A 24,890-nucleotide genomic window follows, 5' to 3' on the forward strand; every position below is an offset into this window, starting at 1 on the left:
GTATCTGCATGGGGCAACAATACTGTAAAATGTTAAAGAAAGACCAAAGATGAGATGGTTTAAGCAACATGAACTATGGTTATAGTGAGGCAACTAAAACACTTGGTTCAGGTTAGGGAAACCTGCAGACTCAGCTCTCGTCCAACTGCCTCCTCAGCTTCCGCTAACTTCCCGCTGCCCTACATACAAGGCACAGAATTTCCTGTGTTTGCACTACACAGTGGCATTGCACAAAAATCATGAGGTGCAAAATCCAGGACAAAATTCTTTAGGATATTAAGGTGAACTATGCCATAAGCCTTTTGATAAAAGGGAGTGAAAACCAAGAAAGCAACAACAGCCTAGGGTTTATAATTTGATATTCCATTGTAATAAGGCCAACATACCCCAATTATCAAATGTCTTCTTGGATTCTAGAAACAGTGAAAAAGACTAACTTTTCAGTCCAATCAGCTCTTCATTAGAATCATCAATAAATGTGTCAGTCACATACTTGTACACAACTACTCACGCACAGTGTGAGTTATGTTTTGTAACAGTGTAAAAGTGCAAAAAAAAAAAAGTTCTTTTAAGTAGGTTACTACCTAAAATAGTGGAGTTACCCACCCTCCAACCCCCCCAGCTCAACACAGACTGTTCGTCACTTCCCCATCCGTATACCCACAAGATGATTCTACATGCCATTACTGGGTCATGAAACTAGCATCTGTTCCCTCTTGACCTCTCGGAGTGACTCAGAGCACCAGAACATCACAGGATCAAAGAGGAGCTCATTTCAAATACATCACTGCAAAAATTTTCTCAAGCCTTCTGCTTGGCTGAGAAAAAAACAAAACACAAAACATCACAGCTTCTTTTCTTCTGTGAACCACTGTAATTTCACATTGTCTTTATCTTCAAATCGCAGTGTGTGTCGACATGTCAAATTCTCATTACTTGATGATGAAAATATCGCAGCAGAGGTAACACAGCACAGGAACTCTTCAGGGGAACAACAGAGCAGAACTAAAACAAAAGACTAAAGGCACACAAACACTGGCGAACCCTGCAATATATGACATAAATAACAAGAGCACACTACTTACATCTGTCCTTTTTCAAATGAAGACAAAAAGCAGCAAATTGAGGCAAATTGTGAAAATTATTATGCATGTTACAGAGACAGAAACATGCATACACGAGCTGAAACAAAGCTAAATGTATGTCATTTTCGAAAACTAAAGGGCCATTTCACTGTGCTTGGTTTGCCTGGGGCAAAGTGAATTATAGACTGCAATGTGCCTTTCACATTACTCGAAATGTATACGCCTGCCCATGTCTGGGTGATTGTTAGGTGCTATAGCAACCGACAAATCCATTTAACGTTGTTGGATAATGAGGACTGAATATAGTGATTCCCTGTGCTGCTCTCTACGAGAACAGCACATCTGCAGTAGCAGGACCAGGAACCATATACAGCTGGTGAAGCTTAGCCGTTCTCCTCTCATGTCACTTTGAGGAGTCCACTCATCTGAGGAGTCACAGGGGACCCATCCTGTTTCTTCAAACAATGACCCTCATTTATAAAATCTTTGGTAGAGGCCAGGACTGCAGGCTGAAGCACTGGAAGAGGTGTTGCATCCTTCCACATATGATTCATGATTCACTATCACACTGCATTCAGAAGGTATTCAGACCCCTGAACTTTTTTCATGTTTTGTTATGTTGCAGCTTTTATGCTAAAATTGTTTCAATTAATTTTTTCAGTTGAGGCCCCTTTGGCAGAGATTGCAGCCTTGAGTCGTCTTGGGTATGACACGACAAGCTTTGCACACCTGGATTTGGGGATTTTCTGCCATTCTTCTCTACAGATCCTCTCAGGCTCTGTCAGGCAGGGTGGGGACCGTTAGTGGACAACTATTTTCAGGTCTCTCCAGGGATGTTAGACTGGGTTCAAGTCGGGGCTCTGGCTGGGACACTCAAGGACATTCATATAAGCCAGTCCTGCACTGTTGTATCTGTGAACTTAAGGTCATTGTCCTGTTGGAAAGTGAACCTTTGAGCCACCTTGGACCAGGTTCTCATTAAGGATATTTTTGTACTTTGCTCTGTTCAGCTTTCCCTCAACCCTGACCCCCTGTCCCAGCCCCCACACAATGATGCTGCCACCACCATGCTTCACCTTTGGGATGGTGTTGGGCAGGTGATGAGCGGTGCTGGTTTCCTCCAGACATGACGCTTAGAATTGAGGCCAGTTCAATCTTGGTTTCATCAGACAAGAGAATCTTGTTTCTCACAGTCTCAGAGTCTTTTAGGTGCTTTTTTAGAAACTCCAAGCAGCTTTCCTGTGTCTTTCCCTAAGAAGAGCCCACTCTGCAATAAAGCCCGGATCAGTGGAGTGCTGCAGAGATGGTTGTCCTGGAAGTTTTCAGTCTGAGCTCTGCAGGAAATTCCTTCCACCACATGACTTTTTGTTTTTGTTCTGATATGCATTGTCAGCTGTCAGACCTTATACATTCAGTTGTGTGCTTTTCCAAAACATTTCCAACCTGCTGGATTTACCAATCAATTCCAATCAAGGTGTAGAAACATCTCAAAGCTCTGAATACTTATGTCAACGTGTGTCAATCTTTCAGTTTTTCCTATTTGATAAATTTGCAAAGACTTCTAAAATTCTGTATTGTCTTTGTCCTCATGGGCTGTTGAGTGAAGAAAAAAAATGAACTCAAGTAATTTTAGAATAAAGCTGCAACACAAACTGTGAAAAAAAACCTGGGACAAAACCTTGGATATGGCTGGACTGCATCGTATTTGTGTTCTGCCAAGTGTTTCAGCCCTTTATCTGTTTGCTTCTCTCCTTCTTTTTGTGCTCACATATACAGTATTTTAATACAGACTAGTTGACTGTTGGTAGGAGATGGGAAGCTTCAAACTGTGTCAAACTGCCAAACTGTTATAATGCTGCAAGATCTCTTTACCCATACACAAAGTACCATTATATCTGACCACTGCATGTCAGGAAAACCAGGAACCAGTGATGCAATTTCTCTGGTGAGAATTGTCTGATGGGATAATTAAATATCCATCTCATGCAATTGTTGGATTGTTCAGTGCGCTGGTGATACCCTGAGGCTAAGAACTGGATTCGGCTATTAAAAGAACATTCATTCCCTGCTCTCGTAGTGAATGAATGCTTTGTTCAACACTCATTTTGTACCTACTAGAGAACTTGTGCAGATACTTTGACTTTGACTTAAGATACCACAGAGGCGAAAAACTGCATTCAGTAAATGCAATAGAGAATAATAACTGGACTGCTAATAGGAGGTCTTTTGAGATTTTCAGTAGGGTTTTTTTTTTTTTTTTTTTACATGAAAAATCTAACAGAACCATTAAATAATATAATTCTAAATCTAAGAATTTGTCTTACCTTAAAGAGCCATCAATGACAAGTACATAGGAAAAATAACCACAGAAGTTACAATGTACGATGTTGGAGATCTGACTATAACGTCCAGTTACAGTTGCATTAACAAAAATCACTGAATGTTTTGGCATTTCTGTGGCAGGATTCAATGTGTGCAAATCTTCTGATTATCCTTATCTTAATTATAATTGTGGTTATTGTTCCTGTTTCAGCTGTTGTCTTACAGTTCTTATAGTTTGTTAAAGGAGAGCCTGATACAGCCTCCCTAAACAAACAACAGGCTCAAGTGGAGACTGCTTATTGTTCATAATAAAACGTTTTTAAAACTGTAAGTAAACTTTTTTTTCCTCATTTTCAACAATCCTCCCCTCTGGTTTGACCTGGTCAAGTGAACTAATATGTTTTCTTATTTTTTTTTTTTTTAGTTTGAAGAGAACTCTTGAAGAAACTGCTAAATTTAACATGTGCTGTAACTAGTGCTGGCTGTCTCCTTACAGCCATACGTGCCTGTGTTGTTTTTGGATGTTTCCTGTAGCTGGTTCAGTTTACATTGTCCACCTAATGAACCTCACCTAGTTCTCTTCACAGAAGCAGTTTCATTTTGTGCAGCAGATTTGTTGAACCTGAGCTTGAATAGCTTTTGTTGTTACCTGCTCAAATAAAGCAGGCTAAAGGAGAAAGCATTTCACAGTTCAAGTGAACTCCTTCAAATGTGCTTGGTGTGAATGTGACCAGTTTATAGCTTGAATTGAATCTCTATTTGGGCCTGAAGGTTTTGCTCGGAGGACAGAAGTGATCAGAAAAGTGGCCGGCCTGAACATTTAATGAGCTCCATGGCTGTGAGTGGCCAGAAGAGCCTGTTATCTTTGGAAGTGCCATCATCTTGCAATGTGACATTTTTCCCAAAGTGCTCCATTCATGGTGGTCTGATTTTGCAGGTGAGGCAAAAACAAACTCACTAGACTTTTATGCTCATTAAAAAAAAAAAAAAAAAGATTGCTGTCAGTAATCAGGTTAAAGCAAGAAACTGGATGTCGTGTTTACATTATGTTGCTTCACTACGATTCCTCTGATAAAAACCCCTGCTAGCTAAATGTCATTGAATTAATGTTTAAGAAGTTGTCAGAATGTCATCTAATATGCTGCAGGTCTGGTATTGATTTCAAGTGAAGTTGAAATGTCATATTTTCAGTTAATTAAAAAAAAAAAAAAAAACACATTTGTGAGGAGTTTTCACAGTCTGTGTATGAAAAATTCAGTCTTACCAGCAGGTTTTCACAAATTGTTGTGAACAAAACTGACCAAAAAGTTGCACTGGCTTGTTAGTTTGAGGGACAATATATTATGGGCTTAACAAGCCCACCTGTTTTAGTGGATACCATATATAAAGGCTGAGTCCATGCCACAGCAGGTTTGAATCTCGCCCAGGCTCTTTGCTGCATGTCATCCCATCTCTCTCCCTTCCTTTCCTGTCTCTCTCCACTGAGTCAAATAAAATAATGATGAGAAATTGTTTGCTAACACTTGATCTGACTGACCGTATCAAATGTTCTGCTTGTCAGGAGTGAGACACAACTATCTAAAAGTGGCCTGGGTGGACAAAGCCATCCTTGAGTTTTGAGGTGTTTGTAACGAAGTTGGTTTGTTGAGGCTGAAGGATTTTGTTTCACCTGAATTTGCAACTCCGATGCTAGATTGGATTATTTATTTCTGAAAAGCGCGACAATTAGTAAAATGTACACACTTTCTTCCGATTTAAAGGTTAAAAAAATGTCTTATGCAAGATCAAATAATATGGGAATTGGTTAAATTTTATTTTTTTATTGCCGATTCCTGAAGAGACTGAAAAGAGGTGATTGTCACTAATCTACATGAACTCAAACGGACAACCATTATTCTAAATGTTGGCCACTGTGGACGAATGAGTTTAAGTCACAGAAACATCTGAGTATAGCAGCTTTGTGGTTTGATCTGTAATAAGATTTACCTCCTACCTCTCCCAAAAGTGGATCTGACACTTATCAGCCTCCTGCACACCAATACAGAAAAAGATGAATGAATGACACGGCACAAACATTTGCACATTCACAGGCACATATTTTTTTGGAAACTAACCTAGAGAGAGAAACCTGATTACATGGTCATGTATAAATTCAGCATCTTAAAGGTTAATTGTGGGCACTAAACGAGCCAAGCAAAAGTACAGGTATGAACACAGCCTTAATCCCTGGAAACAGTTTGTGTTTACAGCTGTAATGTCTGAAATCAGATTAGTACTGAAACAGAAGAATAATCATATCTGTACGAGCACATGGAAACCAGTGATGCAAGCAAAACTCACAGGAACACACACACAAACCCACAGACATTAAAACACCTACACCTACACAGGAAAAGTTTAATTACTTAACTTGTTAAACACAGATGAGGGGGCGGGAGGTATCAGAGGAAGACCCCTCACACGCCTCTTGTGTGCTGCATGAGAGGAGTGTGTGAGCAGGGAGCAAAGTGGGCTGAGAGGAGGAGGTGTAAGGATATGCTTGGTTAGATGCAGAGCAAATGGAAAAAAGGAGTAGAATGAAATAAAGATGGAGGTGTAGATGAGCAGAAGGCGAGGCGGCAGTGAGACTAGAAATCCTTGGGAGCCCAAAGAGCAGCAGAGGCTGCAGACTTTGCTGCAGTGGTCTGAATCATTCATTCCCCTTTAGTTTTCATGGCGATCGCAGTAAACATCAGCGCTGTGTTGGGTCAGAGGAGTTGTTTCCTCCAAAGGCATGTGAATGGTGCTGAGAGAGGATGGATGGTAAAACTCTTCCTGTATATCTTTTAACCCTTTATCTGTCTCTCTCTCTCTCTCTCTCTCACACACACACACACACACCTACTAACCAAGGCTCATAAAAGTTTTAGAGGCTGAGCATGAAGTGCTCACCGCAGACGGAAACTCAGTCAAGGTTGACCGTTTCCTGTCCCGGTATTTACACAGCAGTTGAAAACAACAGGGCAAAGCATCCAAATCGATGCAACATGCATTACGTCCTATATATATTTAATCTGGAGAAATGATAATAAAAGCTGCACGCGCACTGAGGACAGCACATACTGTAGTTGTTGCTCCGGGCTGCACCATGAGGAGATCTCAGTGATTCTGGTCTCTTCTTCTTCTTCTTGCTCTCTCTCCATTTGCTTTATTCATTTATCTAAAACTGATGATCTCAAGGTCCACACCTCCAGAAAAACAGTAAAAGTGATTTCTTCCCTTGAATTTTCTGACAAACTTAATGAAAAAATAGGTTATTGGTCATTGACTCCCACATCCCACATTAATCCATACAAGCATTTTCTTATCAGCATCATCATCATGTACCAGCTTTCAAATCCTTTACAAACAACCTCTACAAACATGATTTATTTGACTGTTTCCTGAACTCTCACAATTAAGGTTTGGTTAGATTCAGGCATAAAAACTACTTGGTTAGACCTGTGGTCTGTCATTGTCAAAGTCACAATCACACACTTTCTATTCCCAGCCATCCACCTGAACCTCCTCCTCCTGCAGTGCTGTGATAATGTCATGTTATCTCTTCCTTTGTTTCTGACAGATAAGAGTCATCATTTACACAACCTCAAAGAGCTCAGAGTCAGGTAAATGTAATCCTAACTTCCTAAGAGCGTCCTGGATAATTCAACAATGATATATGTCTATGTGATGGGCACTGGCTTTAAATATTTCAACTTCAATTCCTTTTTCTGTAGTAGAGCACCAAAGCATTTGCCTTAAAATTGGTCCATAATTCAAATACCACAGGATTTTTCAAAGTCTTCGTATTACTGCTGGAAACATATTAATTTTGATTGGATGTTTCAAACCAAAATGCTTCCGAGGAGTCAAACTTGGACTTTTCTCCTAACACTTCTATGCACACAGGGTTGCTCCTTTGACTTCCCATGAAAGAACCATGTATTTTTTGACACAAGTGTTCATCTTCTGCACTGATAATTCAACCAGGGGAGTTTGTGTTCATGCCAGTCTTGGAAGTCAGTCAACTAACATTGTTTAGAAAGTGAAAACCATTTATTATTTCCAGAACCTGGATGGCCTCAGTAACTCCCCTCACATCACTACTGTATTAAACATGAATGGAGATTCCATCCACAGCTCAGATCAGCGGAGGCCCCTCAGACTCCTACAGAGGACACGTGACAAGTGTCATTGCCATCATCACCCCCTCCCTCTCTCTCTCTCTCACACACACATACACACACACACACAGAGACACCATCCTGTCAACAGGCCTGACAGAAAAGCACACAGCAGAGACATCCATAACATGTATAATTCAGATGCCTTGCTGGTGGCTACATCCACCACTTACATGATTTACTCTGCAGCAGGGAGCATTGTTTTACCCGTGATCCCATTACTGGGAGCAATTCTGGTAAAACATGAAACATATATTTAAACGTTAGGAAATAAATGCTCCTTTTGGCTCCCTAAGATTTGTATTCACTTCTTCCCCACTGATGGAGACTGGCAGGAGGCCTCACATGTGGCTGTTTTCACATTTTCTTCTGTTGCAGCCTCATGTTAAGATCAATCTAAATGCATTTGTTCCCTCATCAGTCTACATTCAGTACCCCATAATCAAAAAAGAAAACTGAATTAAGAGAAACTGAAATATCACATTGACACAAGTATTCAGACCTTTAGCTATGATACTTGAAATCTAGCTCTTGATCATCTTTTGAGATGTTTCTGCATCTTAAGTGGAGTCTGCCTGTGGTAAATTGAGGACTGAGTAAGAAAGAGGTGACCAGGAAGCTGACGGTCACTCTGGCTTAGCTCCACAGATCCTCCTAGACAAGAAGGACAACTATTACTGTAGCACTCTACCAATCTGGGTCCTAGGGCAGAGTGTCCATACTGGAGCCTCTCCACCAGATTCTCTGGTCTGATAAAACCAAGATTAAACTGTTTGGCCTCAGTTCAAGAGTTGAAACAAAATGTGAAAAAAGAAAAAGGGGCCTGGATGCTTTCATAAAGATTTTTCATAGTTTCCGGGAACATTGTGTTTAACTAAACCATAATGTGTAAGATAAGATGGGAAAATAATGTTAAAAAAAAAAAAACTTAATCACAATTATAACTTTTGTATACTGAAATGAACTATACATGTAACAACAATGATGTCAAAATTCAGAATGACTTAGTTTAGTTTTTCTGTGAAATGAGCTCCTGGTTAGAATTACCTCATGGGACCAGTGTTTATACCTGCACAGCAAAATTTCCACCAATTTGGAAAAGAATGAATAAATCACAAGGCACACTTACAGTATCATGGGGCATGGTGCAATGAAAAACAAATTCACAGAAGACTGAAATGTGAGTAAAATGGGACCTTTAAACTTTCCAGAATTTGAAATCACAGCTATGACAGACTGAATAATTCATGAATCTGGCTGTAAACAGAAAGACTGAGTCGTTTTTGAAATGATGATGTTGAGAAAGTTTGCACCCGAGAGGTCATATTATATTATATATATATATATATATATATATATATTATATATATATATATATATATATATATATATACACACATACATACATACATACATATACACACACACACACACACATATATATATATATATATATATATATATACACACATATATACATATATACATATATACATACACTTACCTTAAATAAATCAAAAAATAACCTGCGTACTATAAAATCTCATATTAATATAAACCGACCTTGATGTTTATTCTGCAGCAGTAATTTCATCAAGGACTACTTTTTCTGATGAAAGTAGTTCCATGTATTTACAGTGAGATCTGAGGCTTTTTTTCTGTGAATTGACCCTTTGCCTGCCTTAAATAATTTGCTGTAAAAGCTTAGCAAAGGAAGCACATGAAACCCTGTGATTCTGACTTCCTTAAGTGAAGCTCTTTCAATGATGAATAAGCAGCATAACTTTGGCTTCTTCATTCAGCTCGTCCACACGATGGGGAACTATGAGGTTATAAGAGTGAGTGGGAGTTTATTCAGCCTCTTAACAGAGGCTAGCATCATTGTCTCTGATTCTTAATGGGGAAGGGGAAGCAAGGTCACTCAGCAGCCGCCTGGCCAGACTCACTCTGTATAACACCGATGATTATGAGATGCCTGCACTATCAAACACATATTTGTGTAAGATGTCGCGCCCACGCAGCTGACAAACACACTGACTATGATAACAGCAGGGCTCCTGCCCTCACATATCAAAGATTTACCCACCATGCTTTGCCCTTAATGAAGTAATAGAAAACATCTGCTCGCTGGTATAAGACGGAAATTAAAAATGACAGGTGATGATTATATCACAGAGGATTCAGGCAATGTGAGCCTCTGAATGCTAATGGTCCTACTTTTCCATCACACTGACGGACACCACATGCACCTAAAATGACCCAGTGAAGCAAAAAAGAAGTAGTGGCGTCATATATAGAGTGACCAAGTCCAGGTTAGGCGGAGGTTGTGGTGGATGGATGGCTCCACAAACCACAGGACTGGTCATGGCCAGTGTGAAACTGCTAAGCAGCATTGTTTCTTTTAACCATGACTATTCCACAATCCTAACCTCAGCCCTGGTACAGTCCTACAGGTCATATTATTTTTACCGTGATGCCGAAGGTCCGAAACACCTACCACTGGTAGGCACCTTTGGGTCATATCCAAGTGTAGGGACAAGTGACCTGTATGGTCAATCTGCCTGGAGGACTTGTTATGCTATCTATATCTAGTCTGCTATCTAGTGCTATTACAAGTTACAAAATGTTACATCTAGTTTAAATTTATGGGGTTTTTTTGTAAAATACACCTGAAATAATAACAATTTGTAATAATATACAAACAGAAAATATTGTAGATGCTCACCCACATGAACATCACAACAGGATACTCTAAAACTGTAGCAACTCAGTGCAAGTACAAAGGATTCAACACATCAGGACAAAGCTATATTAAATAATTTAATAATAATAAAAAAGGCTTTCTGGCTAAAAAAGGTTATAGCCACCTTGAGGAGCACAGGATGAGTCAAATCCAAGACTACACTTGATCGATTAAAACGCAGGAAAACTCAATACAGACTTTTTCCTCTCTAAGTTATTTGCTTTTCAAACTGCTGTCATCCTGCTTATGCTTATTATTCTGCATCAGTGATGGAGCAAAATGTTCTCCTTAAAAACAAAACAACATTTCACTTTGTTATTGGGATGGCTGAGGTTAAAAAGATGATATCAACAGACATGATTGTTTTTATTAGGCTATTTGTTGTAAAGGGCAAAGATCTCAAGAGATTCACTCATGCATCATAAAAACCATCTTTTGGACAATTGACTCGGGGGAGTTGAAGCTATTCAGACATGGGACCAAAGGTGCCAAATATTTTAAGATGCTTGAAAGGAAATGCTGACATTAATAGTCACTGGTTCGTGGTGAGGAACATTACTTCATTTTTATTATGGTTCGCCTGTATGAATATAATAAACACATTTCTCTCCCCCTTGTTATTTTAAGTTGCTGTCTCTTTTAATTAAAAATAAGAACTTTCAGGGTGAGGTACACACACACACACACACACACACACACACACACACACAATATAGATAGATATTTCCTGCTATACATCAGAGGATGGAATCCCAGAGTCACATTTACTCCTGCATCAACCCCACACTTAACCATTTCAGAAACAATATGGGCTAAATATGTCTTGCATCCTGTGACGACCCTGTTCTTCCTGTTTGACCTGCTTGTCTCCCTCTTCTGTGGGGGTGGCAGGCGTGTTGCTGTCCACCTAGATTACATTATCCATTGTTGGTCTGCAGAGATGACTGAGCTCACTGCCCGCTCACGCATCACGCTCTCTCAGCTCTCACATCTTGATTTATCCTTGGTTATAGCATTTAACTCTTTTTGTTTTGTTTTATTTACTTTTTTTAAAACAATTTTGTTGAATAAACAGTTTCCTCTGGACTGACAACCTGTTGTGTGTTCTCCCTCCTGATCTCTGTCTGAACATTGAGCCAGTCCATGACACATGCAGTAAATAACTTTATCAAACAATAAGATATTTATTTAAAATACAAAACAGATATGTCATCAGTAACAGGAAGAAGACATGTAAGCGTTTGTTTTAACCAGAACAGAAATGAGCAGAAGACCAGGAGAAAAAAAAATGAACCAATCCCAATTACCTAGACTGTCTTTTAATTTCCTTAAGCCAATCCCAATGCAGATGCGACCTATGGACGGGCCTTATATGGTCCGCCAGGGGAACCCCCGCGTGAAAAGCATCTTTGTCACAGTGTTGAGGAGACGATTAAAAAGAGTGGGACGGCCCACGGGAGCACACCGCTAGGACTTTCTCCACAGGCTGAGTTACAACTCGTCAGGCTTTAGAGATGTTTCTGTCAGAGTCTGAGGATGAATTAGAGCAGCTCCACTCGGATTTAGACTCAGAGAGCAGCCAGTGCAGTCTGGAGGAGGACTACATTCCGGGAGGGCTGCCCCGCGGATCAGAGCAGTGAGTACCGGCCGCTCCCCGGGCTGGCGTGGGTCTGAAATACTCGCGCCTGAATCAAACATGAAGTGAAGGCTCTGACATGCCCGGAGATCATAACGATCACAGGAATCACAGGAAGCCTTAAAAATGACGAGAGAGGCCACCAGACTGCAGTCTGTGTCACCAGCCACTGATAGTCTACATTATTCTGATTGTAGAGGACGAGCAGATGGGACAATACAAGAACAACACAATTAACACAGCACTGAACACAAAATGCACCAATTTGCCCAGTTTTGTGTGCCGCATTTCCAGTAGTAGCCTACAGCACAGTTAGGATGACTGTGGCCCCGGCTGCAGCTGTCCATCCTGCAGCCGCCTGGTGCTGCTGCGGCCGGTGCATCCAGAACAAAAGCATTACGCTGTGTGCAGACCTGCAGCAGGCACACGGACAGCCCTGCTGATCTAGCTCCTGGTTTGCAATTCTGATCGTTTAGTGCTGTTTCACAAACTCCACTACAAAGTCTTACTATTGTGCACACACTACCCTCTGCGGGTCCCCACACAAGCTCCTGCGCCGCGTACGGGCGTGTGCACATCGCGGTTCGCGGTGGGACTTATTTCACAATGGACTTAGTGGTCCAATATAACTTCTGTGCAGCACAGTGGCGGTTCTAGATTTTTTTTAAAGGGGTCACTCATTGGGGGGGGGGGGGGGGGGGGGATATTGGACAAAACAATCTGATATTGGACAAAACAATATTATGTGTCATCATCATAATATGCTCTTGCCTGATTTTAGACATTATGTTGAGTACAGCCAAGTATGTGAAAACTGTTGTATAATATCTCCTGGGGCTCAGGGGGAGCCTGAGGGAGGCTACATACTTTTAACAGAGAGCCTGCATTAATAAACTGGAGGTGTGTGTGTTTGGAAGACATGGTTATTTACAAAGCTGGGAGGGTCTGACAACAGATGACACCAAGTAGCATCAAGGGATTCAGTATTTTTGAAGGCTGAGGCATACTGAGAATTAAAAGTTAAGATATACCTCTGCTACTTTGATTTTGACCATTCTGTTATTTTAATATGTCTCTTGGAAGCCCCCTAACTTTTGTATCTTTAGTCTTACTGAGCTGAATATAAACAGGCAACTCATTCTGTAAAGTAGTGATAATATAATAGCCATGTTAATAGTAGGGACAATATGGATAAAACCCTATATCACAGTATATGTCATTTTGTATTTCAGTACACACACACACACACATATATATATATATATATATATATATATATATATATATATGCAGTGATATAGTGATTTCGTAGATAAAATCTATTAGGGAAGTGTCTATGTATAAAATAACCAGATTCCAAACCAGCCAAATCAAGGTGCTTCATCATATTGATCCAAAAATCACATCACATCACATAAAATACCCAATATTGCCACAAATCACTCCTGCTTGTTGATTTAAAACATTACCCACATTGAATAAACCCAGGGACATTAAGGTAAAATATCATCTCACTGTACATATTGACATATTACCCGACTTCTGCAGTAGTAATACAAGGACTCCCCATCTCTACTGACTTAGTGATGTTTCCTTATTCATAATATTACATTGTTACCATTCTGTTATTATTATTACATATATAGCAGTAGCAATAGTTGATTATGTACTTTTATTACCATTTCATATTTCTGCTGTCATTCATGTTTTTTACTTTTTTTGGAGCAAACTTGAATTGAATTTATACACCATTTGTTACACCCTCAGTTTGACAAATAAAACATAATTTGGAGAAAGCAGAAATTAACAATTTTATCTACTATATCATAAATCCTCACCTATCTACATTATTTACAGGGAGGACTTCACTGATGAGGACAGCTCAGACGAAGAGTGGGAAAACAAGCCCACAAAGAGAAAAGCTCCCAGGAAACGCTGCCGCTCTGTTTCTGCCTCTACAGCGTTGTCGTCCCCGAAATCCCCATCCAAGAAGCTGGAACAGAGTCCCCACAGAAAGAAGCTCCACTATGCATCTACACCCAAAAAAGACTCCACATCCCCAAGAACTGGCAAGACATTCTCCAGTCCACGCAGGAAGAATGAAAGAGGAAAGAGGCAATCAGAAAGAAGGCTTGTGAGGGAGGAAGAGAATGAATCAGATGATGGAGACCGGTGGCATGACATCGATGAGGACGATGCTGAGCCTCCTCAACCACGGTTCAGACCTGAGAGGGATGTGGGGCCGCAACTGAACAGAACTGCGAATTACACCCCACTTGAACTGTTCCAGCTGTTCTTCTCTACAACAGTAATCGATACAATGCTTAGAAACACCAACGCCTATGGGAAGAAGAAATACCAAGGCCAGAGGGAAAGCTGGGTGCCTGTCACAGCAGCAGATATGAACTCCTTCCTCTGCCTTGTCCTCTACATGGGTATTGTGCCGCTAAAAACTCTGAAAGAGTTCTGGAGAGGATCTAAGCTGTTCAGCCTGCCATTTCCTGCCTCTGTCATGCCCTGCAGACGCTTCCTAGCCATTTCCCGCAGTCTACACATGAATGATCCTGCAGTCGAAGCAGCAAATGAGCTGAAGAAAGGGACATCAGGATATGACAGACTTTGCAAGATAAAGCCACTATATGGGCAGATTTTGGAGGCCTGCCATACGTTCTTTCATCCCCACCAGCATATCTCCATAGATGAACGGATGGTGGCCACCAAAGCAAGGATTGGCTTAAAGCAGTACATTAGAAACAAGCCTACAAAATGGGGCTTTAAGCTTTTTGTTTTGGCAGACTCGATATGTGGCTACACGCTGAACTTTTTCGTGTATGGGGGAAGAGACAGCGAACCCACAGGGAAGGGGCAAAGTTACGATGCTGTCATGAGACTGCTGAACATCCCCTTTCTAGGTAAAGGATACAAACTCTATGTGGACAACTTTTACACCAGTCCAACTCTATTCCTCGACCTCCTTCAGAGAAAAATCTGGGCATGCGGCACCATTCGCTCCAATATAGCTGGTTACCCCAAAATGAAAAGGAACGACATGACCAAGAAAACCACGAGGGGAACTATCCGGTGGATCAGAAAAGGAGAGCTGCTGTTTGTTAAGTGGTTAGACACCCGCGAGGTAACAATGTGCTCCACTATACACAAAGCATACACTAATGACACAGCAAAGCGCAAGGTGAAGGACGCAGATGGACAGTGGACAGTCAAGCAGGTGCCTATTCCAGGCTGCATCAAAGATTACAACCGGCACATGGGCGGTGTTGACTTGTCAGATGCACTTATCGGGTACTACAATGTCCTCCATAAAACCCAGAAGTGGTACAAAACTCTGTTCTATCATTTTGTGGACATAGCCACCGTGAATGCCTTCATCCTCCACAAGGAAATGTGCAAACTCCAGAATCGGCCGACACTTACACAGAAAAGCTTCAGGGAACAACTGATATTGTCCCTGGCTGAGATTGGGTCCACTCCACGCCGGTCAGCTCCACAAAACTTCATGTGTCCTGCCTCTCCTTTCAAAGGGCATCCTGCTTCGCCATTCAAAGTCCCTACTGCCTCCCTGATAACTCCTTCCCAATCCACAGTGGAAACTGCTTCAACATCTGATGTGCCATCAGCCTCCCCATCTGAAGCACCCCCCAGCTCTCCTTCCACAATATCACCTCCCTCTCTGTCCACCAAGGTACCACCTGCCACTGTTTCTGAGGCTCCAGGTTTAGGTCACCTGCCAGCTTACTTTGTAGAACAAATGAGCAATGTGGCCTCCAGAGATCGGGCCACTGCCGGCAGAAGGGCATGTGTGGTCTGCAAAAGAAAGTCGCCAGTCTATTGCAGCACTTGCCAAAAAACACTATGTTTTACTACTTTAAGGAACTGCTATAGTGAGTGGCACAGAAGTAACGGCATCTGTATCTAAGTGTGACATTTATTTGTATATAGTTTTTATAAAGGGCCTTTCATAGGTGAACTAACCCCTTTAGCATCTTCCCTTAGTTGGTGATTGGAGTCTTTGGTCACCTGTAGTGAACAAATGTCAACTGCCTTTTGGTTTCCTTGCCAATCTCTCCTAGATACCACAATTACACTGAGTATTTAACAAGCCTGTTCAAATGGTTTCCAAGTAGTATGAGATGTGTCGGGACAAGACATATAGAAAAAACCATGAAAATGTGTTTAGTTACGTAGGTTAGGATCCACATATAAGGAGAAATCTACTCATGGTCTTAATTGGCTGAATTTACTGTTAGATGAAAATATTCCTAAAGCTTCAGTATCTCTTCTTGTCATTACTCATTCAGATACCTCAGTGTCTCTAAACCCCTCATTAAAAAATTACAGAATTTATATGGACTTGTAAAGTGTCTTACAAACCAGGAGGCCACAGTGTTGCCTGGATTCATTTCAGGGGGCAAATTTATTTCCAAACCTCATCCTAAAACCATATCTATGAGGACTGATTATGCTGCTTTAATGCATTTAATCAAATAAGGTCTGAGGGTCCACAGAAATCTTGGGCAGAAAATGCAACTATTATCTAGACTCAGTGGGAGAAGTGATCTAACACTCAGTGACTCAGAGATTCAGAATCATAAGTGGAAACATATCTACCTACCTCTGCCTGGAAGACTGCTGTGAACATAGATACCTCATCATCGTCATCTTCTGTTATTATCTCCATTTAAGATCCTCCTACAGTGTTCCTGTAACTTGAAATTACTTTCTCCTGGTGTGGTGCATGTAGATTTATGAATCACTGTGGATTGTATACTGTGAATGAAGGAAGATGACTCTTGAATGTAATAACTGATGCAGGAGACAACTACTGCTTATTATTACATGTACACTTGTTTCACCATTATGAGATTTTTCCTGATTTTGATATTTAGAAAATGATATTTACATGAGGCATAAGAGTAACTTTGCATTTCTGTCAGTATCCAGGTTTTGGATTGTGTTGTTGGTGCAGATGTGTCTGACTTTTGGGCATCTCACATTTCAAGTTACCTCAGCTGTTGAGAATCAACCCTCCTCAGCTTTGTGCTGCATTTAACATGCTATGTTAGATCTGGGTTCTTCAGCTTGACTTCCCGCGACCACAGCAACGCGACTCGAGATGAGGATGCACCAGCATAGATCGCAGATAGAGATTACAATCCTGTATGAGGGTTTTTTGTATCCCACAGTACCCGAGTACTCCTCCTGGCTGTGATACCTTTTTACTTTTGATAAGGGTTTTTAAAATCAGTATGTTTACAGACACAGTCAGCCTTTAAAAACCAAAACTAGTGTGCATAAAAACACACTGATTCATTACAGTTTACCTAATCAACCTCACACCACATAAATCAGTTCAAACTTGAATGATCACATGTTATAGTTTTGGTCATTTTTTGGTACAATATCTGTGACACTCTGACTGATATCACAGGAACTACTACTACAATTATTTACGCGCATTTGAGAAAGTCTCTATGTTTATAGACAAAACAAAGCATTACATAGCTTTATGTATTACAAAATGAAAAGCAGTGACCTCACAGTCCCTCTCTCCTGTCCTCACAGCTAAATGAACATATGTGCCCCCCTTCAAAAGGTCACACATTCTCAGAAAGCCATATGGATCCACTGCTAAAGCAGGTATCTGAACTATTACGTCTCAGTACCTCTGATTAACTTGATTACCTCTCTGACTCTGTTGTGTGTATTTTCAGTAGGGAACTGAGTTTTGTACTTTTGTGTGTGTTCTGTAAAAATATAATAAATCTTTAAAAAGGGATCTGTATAGAGTATTGTTACTTTTGTGCTGGTGGGGTTTATGGTTAAATAAGGGACATTATTCGAAATAGTATTTATACTGTTTACATATAGTGTAGATTTTATTGTGTTGGATAAATTTGTAAAAACTGAAAGCAGAGGGCACTTAAAGAAGAAAGATTTCACTTCACAATCTGAGCTGAGACCATGTCATCTCCTGGTGTGGTGCATGTAGATTTATGTAGATTTATGATTCATGGCTTGAAGAAAATGCTATGTAGACATGATTCAGTGGTGCTAAATATGTTAAAAAATGATGTGTTTACAAACATAACATTTTTCATTATCATAAAAGTGATTCATCATCATCATCTGGTAACTTTGGAGACATTTAAATTTCGGATTGTTGGTACAGCATTCACTGAAATAATTATATCACAATTTTTTGGCGAACTAAAATTGTATACAGATTTTCATGGAGTGTTCCTGTGAATTTTGATCAATTTCATGACTGATTTACTCTAAAGAAATAAAACATCTGTTTTTTTCTGTTTATTCCTTCAACAATTCAACTGCATCATACTTTGTGAAATTTCACTGTCAGTTCTTAACTGTCGTATAAACAGCAAAACGGCAGAAAATGGCAGAAGTGATCTGCAAGAGGTAAAAGACAAGAGTACTGGAAGGTTGTCATTCACAATGCTGCTGCTCTGTTGGTGTTTTGTTTATATTCACACTTGAGTAAAGGTGTGAAACAGAGCTGCTCTCTACCTCTCTAATTAGAGCTGTAAAGATTAAGTGACAGGAATACATAAAGTCAACTGACAGCAATTCTGCTTCATTATCATCTTATCAAACACACCTGGGGCCTCTGCCAGGTAATGAGCCACTATGTGAATATCACATGAAGCCAAGAAGAAAAATCACTCAGTATTGTATGTACAGTACAGTGCACACTGGGTTATCCACATGCCTTTAAACTTATGTCAGTCACCACATAGTTTTTCAGGACAGCAACAAAGTACTATGTCGTCTCCACTGCAGCCAGTCTTTATCCTGCTGCTGAGGATTTTATTTATAGAAACTGTTCATATGATGCAGCACATTTACTCTCAGTAAGCATAAAGCTCTTTAATTGGGACGCTCAAACATCCCTGGCCTCATGTAGCGATATCTTAATATTGTATGATTCATTTACTATTCATTTTTCAAGTAGGCTACCATAACCCACTCACTGCACATCGCTCCCTATGTGCAAATAAAGATGACCTGTTTATGAATGTGACAAACCTAAATTGTTAACATATTATTTAATTAAAAAACTTTATCCAAATTTCTAAGAGCACATTTGCGTTCAGGTACACTACCAGCAACTAGTAGGTTAAGTAATATCCCTGTAAAGGCATATTTTTCTTTATTTTAAATGATGATTTAAGGGCTTTACTTTTTAGTAAAAAGTCATCTATGTCTGCTAACATCTTCTGGTTGAATGACTTACTACTTGGCTTGAGGCTGTGTTTCAGGTAACTTTCCTAAAACACAACTGCAAAGCCAAGTGTTGTTGTGTTGTGTTATGTTGCTGCATAACAGTTGAAGTCCATCTTGCCTGGGAATTTGTATGAGAATGACACAAATAAAAGAAATAACCAAAATAGTGTACCTAGAGTAATGAGATTTGTATACAATAAAGCTGTTGTGTAATATCACTGAAATGTTAAAGGGTTCAAAACTGACACAAGAGCTCAACTACAGTTCTGCCATTTTCAAAACAAAGAGCTTGGATAATAACCATTGAACATGAGGATATAAAGCCCACATAAAGGTGCTGATACAGGGCTTCACAAGTACAAAAGGTGGAAGGAAGATGATATTTCTAGATGGCATTATGAATGTTTGTATACCCAGATACTGAAAGGTGACTCTCAATTGCTATCATCCATATCATTGCCTTTTATCAGGTTAAAATTGTGCGTGTTCATATCTAGGTAAAGATATGATATCAATCTGTTGTTCAGCTCTACTGCCAGTCTCAATAAGCTTGGCATGAGAGGAATTTTCTAACAAGACAATGATCCCAAACACACTGCAAAGATCACACAAAAGTTAAGAAAAAAAGAAGTGGAAACTATGACCTTGCCAAGTACGCCCCCTGACCATAATCCACCAGAACACCTTAAGAGCATATTAGAGCAGAGGGTAGAGCAACAAAACCCCTGCAGCAAGAAGCAGAGTAAAAGTGTGAAGAATGACATTGTGAGGAATGCCAGAACATCTGCCAACATATTTGTGCAAGACTGGAATCATCCATACCCAGGAAGCTCATTTCTGTCAGCAACAGTAAAGACAAATATTAAATTTTTTTTTAAAATAAAAATTGAACTGGAATGAAAATAGAAATGAAAGGTGTAATGACTTTCATTGCAGCTGTTTCTTTAATATGGAGTTTAATTAGTCAAACATCCTGTTTTTCCATTGAACTGGCTTCATTCGTGTCAGACAGGATTCGTAATTACTTGACATTTAATTGACCAGGTGTTTATAAAAAGAATGGCCTCTGTATGTAAATGTTGCCCCTGACATTCTGTCCACAAATGAGATAAAGTGTGCATGTTCCCTTTAATAATAAAAAGTAACAGGGATGAGCAGGGATGATGCATAGACTACAGGCTGAGTGAACCCTGAACCGATCCAACCGTGGTCTGATGGAAGCCGTACGTAAACACGCGTATTAGCAGCCAGGTGCAGCCACGCCGCTGTTCTGCCTGTGATTAATAGCCTGATAGTTCCCTTTGCAGAGGCTTTGCAGACAGAGCAGCCTCTCAGGTGGGGCGATGCAATGTGAGCATCACTCTGTGATTATATATCCTGTGTCTGCAGATAAGAGACTGTTTAACCCTCTGCCAATCACAGCCTCAGATGTTATTTGGTTTTCCCCTGAACGTTAAATTGGGAGCAATTCTGCAGGCGCTGCGCTGAATCTCATATCTCAGTCCATAAAGCAGAAGCTTCAGAAAGGCAAACTTTTGTTTCCATTTCACAGGAGATTAATAATTTCCAGCGAGGTAGAGCGAGCGCCGTCTCAGACAAAATTTAATGACTACAGACAAAATAGACCCTGTTGGAGTGTTAATATCACATTGCTTATTCAATCTCTTGACTGCGTTTGGAGTTATTGGCTTACTTTTCTACATCACAGAGCATTTTCAGCGGTGGCACTGAAGCCCAGTGGTTAGTGGTTCACACTGTTTGAGCTCTTCCTTTTGCCTAGTGCATGCTGGGATTGGCTCTGGACTCTCAACCCTACTGAATTACAGTAGGCAGGCAAAGACAATAAATGACTGCATATGAATGATTTGCATCTTAAAGCCAGACCTAGTGATCTAAGGTCATTTGAGCCACACTGGTGTAGCTATGACAACTGTTGCTCATTAAAATAAAGTTGTGGCACTGACACCACACAGGAAGAGGGTCTTGAGCTCGTACCCAACTGGACATGCTGAGTTCTCTTGTGAATGAAATCTGCATTTTCTACCTATGTATGTGTGTGGCCTTGTTTTAGTTCATAGTTCCCCGTCAGAAAACTGGGAGCCCACTGTACTTGTGGGGTCAGACAGCTTTGTCGGTACCAAAATGCTGGACCCCACAAGTTTACATTGGCTTCCTGGCGTATATCACTGCTACTCCAAAAGCATGTTCACAAATAACACCCTCATTCCTCTGGGCAGAACTGAGATAAAGTTCTTAAGTCCCTAAATGTTCCTGAATTTCTGGAGAAGTTCTCGGGGTCAAAAAGGCCCCTGAGATTAAGTACTGACTTTTCAAGGTGCAACCAGCACATTGCCCAGTGGGTGCTGGAATATCAGCTTCATCCGCCTATGTCCTTGAAATGGAAAAACAGGCACATACAATGGGGATGGACAAAAATAATTTTAGAATTAAACAGTTTACAATGTCAGACTTAAAAACTTACACACAAAGATACAAGTGAAAACCTTTCAAATTTTGCAGTGAAGTAGATTGTCAGCTTTGTGTGGCAACATTTTTCATCAAGAGAAACAAGTGGCACAAACCTCTCAACACATTATTCATTGTGTCAACCCTGATCACTGACCCCAAGCTCGGCCAATCATACGGACAGCATATGCCCCAACAATACTTTGTGCCCTGTCATTATGGTAATGGTGCTGGGTGTCAACACCCTGCTGCTGCACTCTGACAGGCTAAAGCCTTATCACATCATTACACACCATTACTGTTCTTAATGAAGTCAACAGCTCCCAAGCAGAGCATACCCTCTCTGCTGTCTGACTCATTAAATGATCTAACATGTGAATAACCCAGGGCTCAATTATTGAGTCACTCAGCTGTCCTCGTGCCTGTTCACCTCTTCCTCACACGGCCCCGCAAACACTTTGGCTTTTTCTGTTACTGTGCGTGTTAGAGAGGTCCTGAGTAAGGTTATAGCAATTTATCTCTAGGCCAATATTGGCTTCTTACTAGATATTCAGTCATGCTGCCCACTGCCAATGTGATTGTGGTTGTCTGGTGTTAAAACTAATTATTTTTTATGGTTTGTTTTAGCATGAAAACTAAATACTGAGTAAAGAGATGTGACTTAACTTAGCTAAGCACAGCTAGATATCACTGAAACTGGCTAATCAAGCAACTGCTTTGCACTGGGTTTTATTGGGTGGGGACATGGTGTATATGCTCTGGTCAGTCATGTGAGTTTGTCTTGGTCAACTCAGGCCCAGCGAACTATAAGAGATCTACAAGTTGTTATAACACAGTGGCTTGCTGGCTTGTTTACTGAGTGGATTTCAGATTATATTTACATTAACATTAATGAGTTTGGCAGAAACCTTTATCCAAAGGTACAAACCAAGGTCAAGGAAAAGTCGTGATCATGGTTTCAGGGGACACTCCTATGGGTCGTATCAGAGGGCTGAAAGAAACGACCTATATGGTTGATCAGGTTGGAGGACTGTTTGATGAAGTAACATATAAGTGACAACAAATTACTTTTTTTTAATTGAAGAGCTGAAGTAGGATCTAGAGATAGGAAGGGAGAAAAACTGCATATTAGGTGAATGAATATTCCAGAGGTAGTGATTTTTGAAGACTTGGCATGGCATATGATCAATTTAGCTCTGTAAAATGCATTATACCCACTTGTTATGCTTCATGATTCATTTTATTAAGTCAAAACACCAGCATTTTCATCCAGGGGTGCATATCAATATGGATTTTTATATATTTGTATGCAGCACCAAGTGGAGTGACATACCTCAGGCATATGTCTCATTAACTGGCAAAGTTAAGAGCTACCAGTGGTATTTACCTAAGACTGGGCATCTGTGAGCTGCTAAATCTACACTACTGGAACAGTGGTCACAGTGATAGAAAGTGGCTTTGTATAAAAGTGTCTGTCAACCAAAGGAATGTAACGTAATGGACTACTTCCATTGTGAATGTGCATAACTGCACATTTGGTGTAAGTATAAATATAAAGAATCCAGTTGTACTACAGTTTAATAATATAATGTGAAATAATACCAGTGTGTGTATGTGTGTTTGTGTGTCTGTACAGTTGCTAGGTGTGTGCATCATCCATCAGAGGTGTTCCACACTTGTCATTGGGGAGTTCCTCTCTCCTCACTGCAGGACGTTCATCACATGAAGGTCAACCCAGAATCCACCAGCTGCTCTTTATTAACACTCAACCTTTCAGTTCAGCCATCTGCCAGGCAAAGAAATGAATGTTTAAAGTCTTTACGGGAGGACGCGCGTAGACAGACACAAGACGCAGGTTTGTGTTTCTTCGCTTGTGACGACCTTCCACTGACAGCATTCACACGCTAAGCTCAACACCTGCCATTACATCCTTAACCTCTCTGTTTACACCGTGTTCTGTCATCTTGGATTTGCTGGAAAATCAAGCTGAAGGCTGGATAAAAAAAGACCATTCATTAAATTGCCCCCAGGTGGTAAGTATAAGAAGGACTAATGGGCGTATATGATGACTAGGAACCAGAAATTTCTGTTCCAATATTAGCAGCCCAAGGTTACCAGCTAAATTCACTCTAATGCTTCATCTCTACTTGCAAAAAAAATGTTAAGCATAGTGTGATTTGTAAAGAAGGAGGAGGCAAGCTTCCAATAATTTAAAAATTATTATCATTTAAAATAGCAGATGATTATCTCCACTTCCCTATTCCTGCTTCTTCTGGACTCCAATAGAGGGCGAGAGTTGTGCTACGCTATGAGGGAAACCAAGATTTCCCCGAATCATAAATGATAAGAGTGCTTGACGCACAGCTTTGATCATGTAAACCTTGAATAAATCGATGAGCTCTTCCTTCTCTGTGCCTGCAGCCTGAATAGCTGAGCCTGGGCTAAAATACACTCCTCAAAGACAGCCACATTTAATATGCTTTGGGGCAAAAGGTGCAGAGAGCCGAGGCCCTTTGTACTTTGAGCATCTGTATTATAGCTGGGAGCGTTTGGCAGATATTTTTGGGGGAGCACTAGATGAGACTCCCGCTGTTGCTATGAGACTTTTGAGAACCCCTTTGAAGCATGGCACAGTCAAGTTCGAAGTTAAAATATTTTTAACTTCTTGCACTCGCTGCTGTTTACACCAAAACACACCAGGCTTTTGGAGCTGGAAACATATAGCTTTATACCGATATAACGTCAACAATAAGAATAGGAAATGAATGCTGCAAAGGGAATGAGAATATGAGGCACTTACAATAGGACACTATATCCAAAAGATCATGACAGACAGGGGACAGAAAGGCTGAGGGATGTTAGCCATGAACCATTTAGTTGTGCAAAAGTCGTGTGTCTACTTGCCTAACATTATTTTATACAGTTCAGGGAGGTTGGTCAAAAGAATATACAGTATATACAAACAGCAGTATCTTCAGGATTTAGCAATTTATTGGTTAAAAGACATCTAAACATCAAGATTTTCAGTTTTCTCAGTGACATGAAACTGCTGCTTCCTCAGTATTTCTGTAACTACATCCCCACTTACAGTTTGGACTGCTTCACTTCTCTTATGGCTGCAGGATGCTGCCTTCATGAAAACCTCTGACCTCAAAAGATCTATTAAAAGGTGCTGA

At 40.4% G+C, this 24,890-nt stretch overlaps 2 protein-coding genes across 7 annotated transcripts in view; one reads left to right on the forward strand and one right to left on the reverse strand.

Moving 5' to 3' along the window:
• Positions 1 to 24,890, reverse strand: part of LOC139628098 (protein kinase C-binding protein NELL1-like) — a 245,478-nt gene that overhangs the window by 107,181 nt on the left and 113,407 nt on the right. The gene's annotated exons all lie outside the window — the stretch shown is intronic.
• Positions 11,709 to 17,782, forward strand: LOC139628099 (piggyBac transposable element-derived protein 4-like). The gene is made up of 2 exons (XM_071489467.1): positions 11,709 to 11,988; positions 13,846 to 17,782. Exons 1-2 carry the CDS (start codon positions 11,867 to 11,869, stop codon positions 15,920 to 15,922), a joined length of 2,199 nt encoding a protein of 732 aa, XP_071345568.1. The 5' UTR covers positions 11,709 to 11,866; the 3' UTR covers positions 15,923 to 17,782.

Source organism: Trachinotus anak, unplaced genomic scaffold, assembly GCF_046630095.1.
Source record: "Trachinotus anak isolate AG129_WGS33_773 ecotype Australia unplaced genomic scaffold, CSIRO_AGI_Tana_v1 ptg000011l, whole genome shotgun sequence".
Taxonomy (NCBI): domain Eukaryota; kingdom Metazoa; phylum Chordata; class Actinopteri; order Carangiformes; family Carangidae; genus Trachinotus; species Trachinotus anak.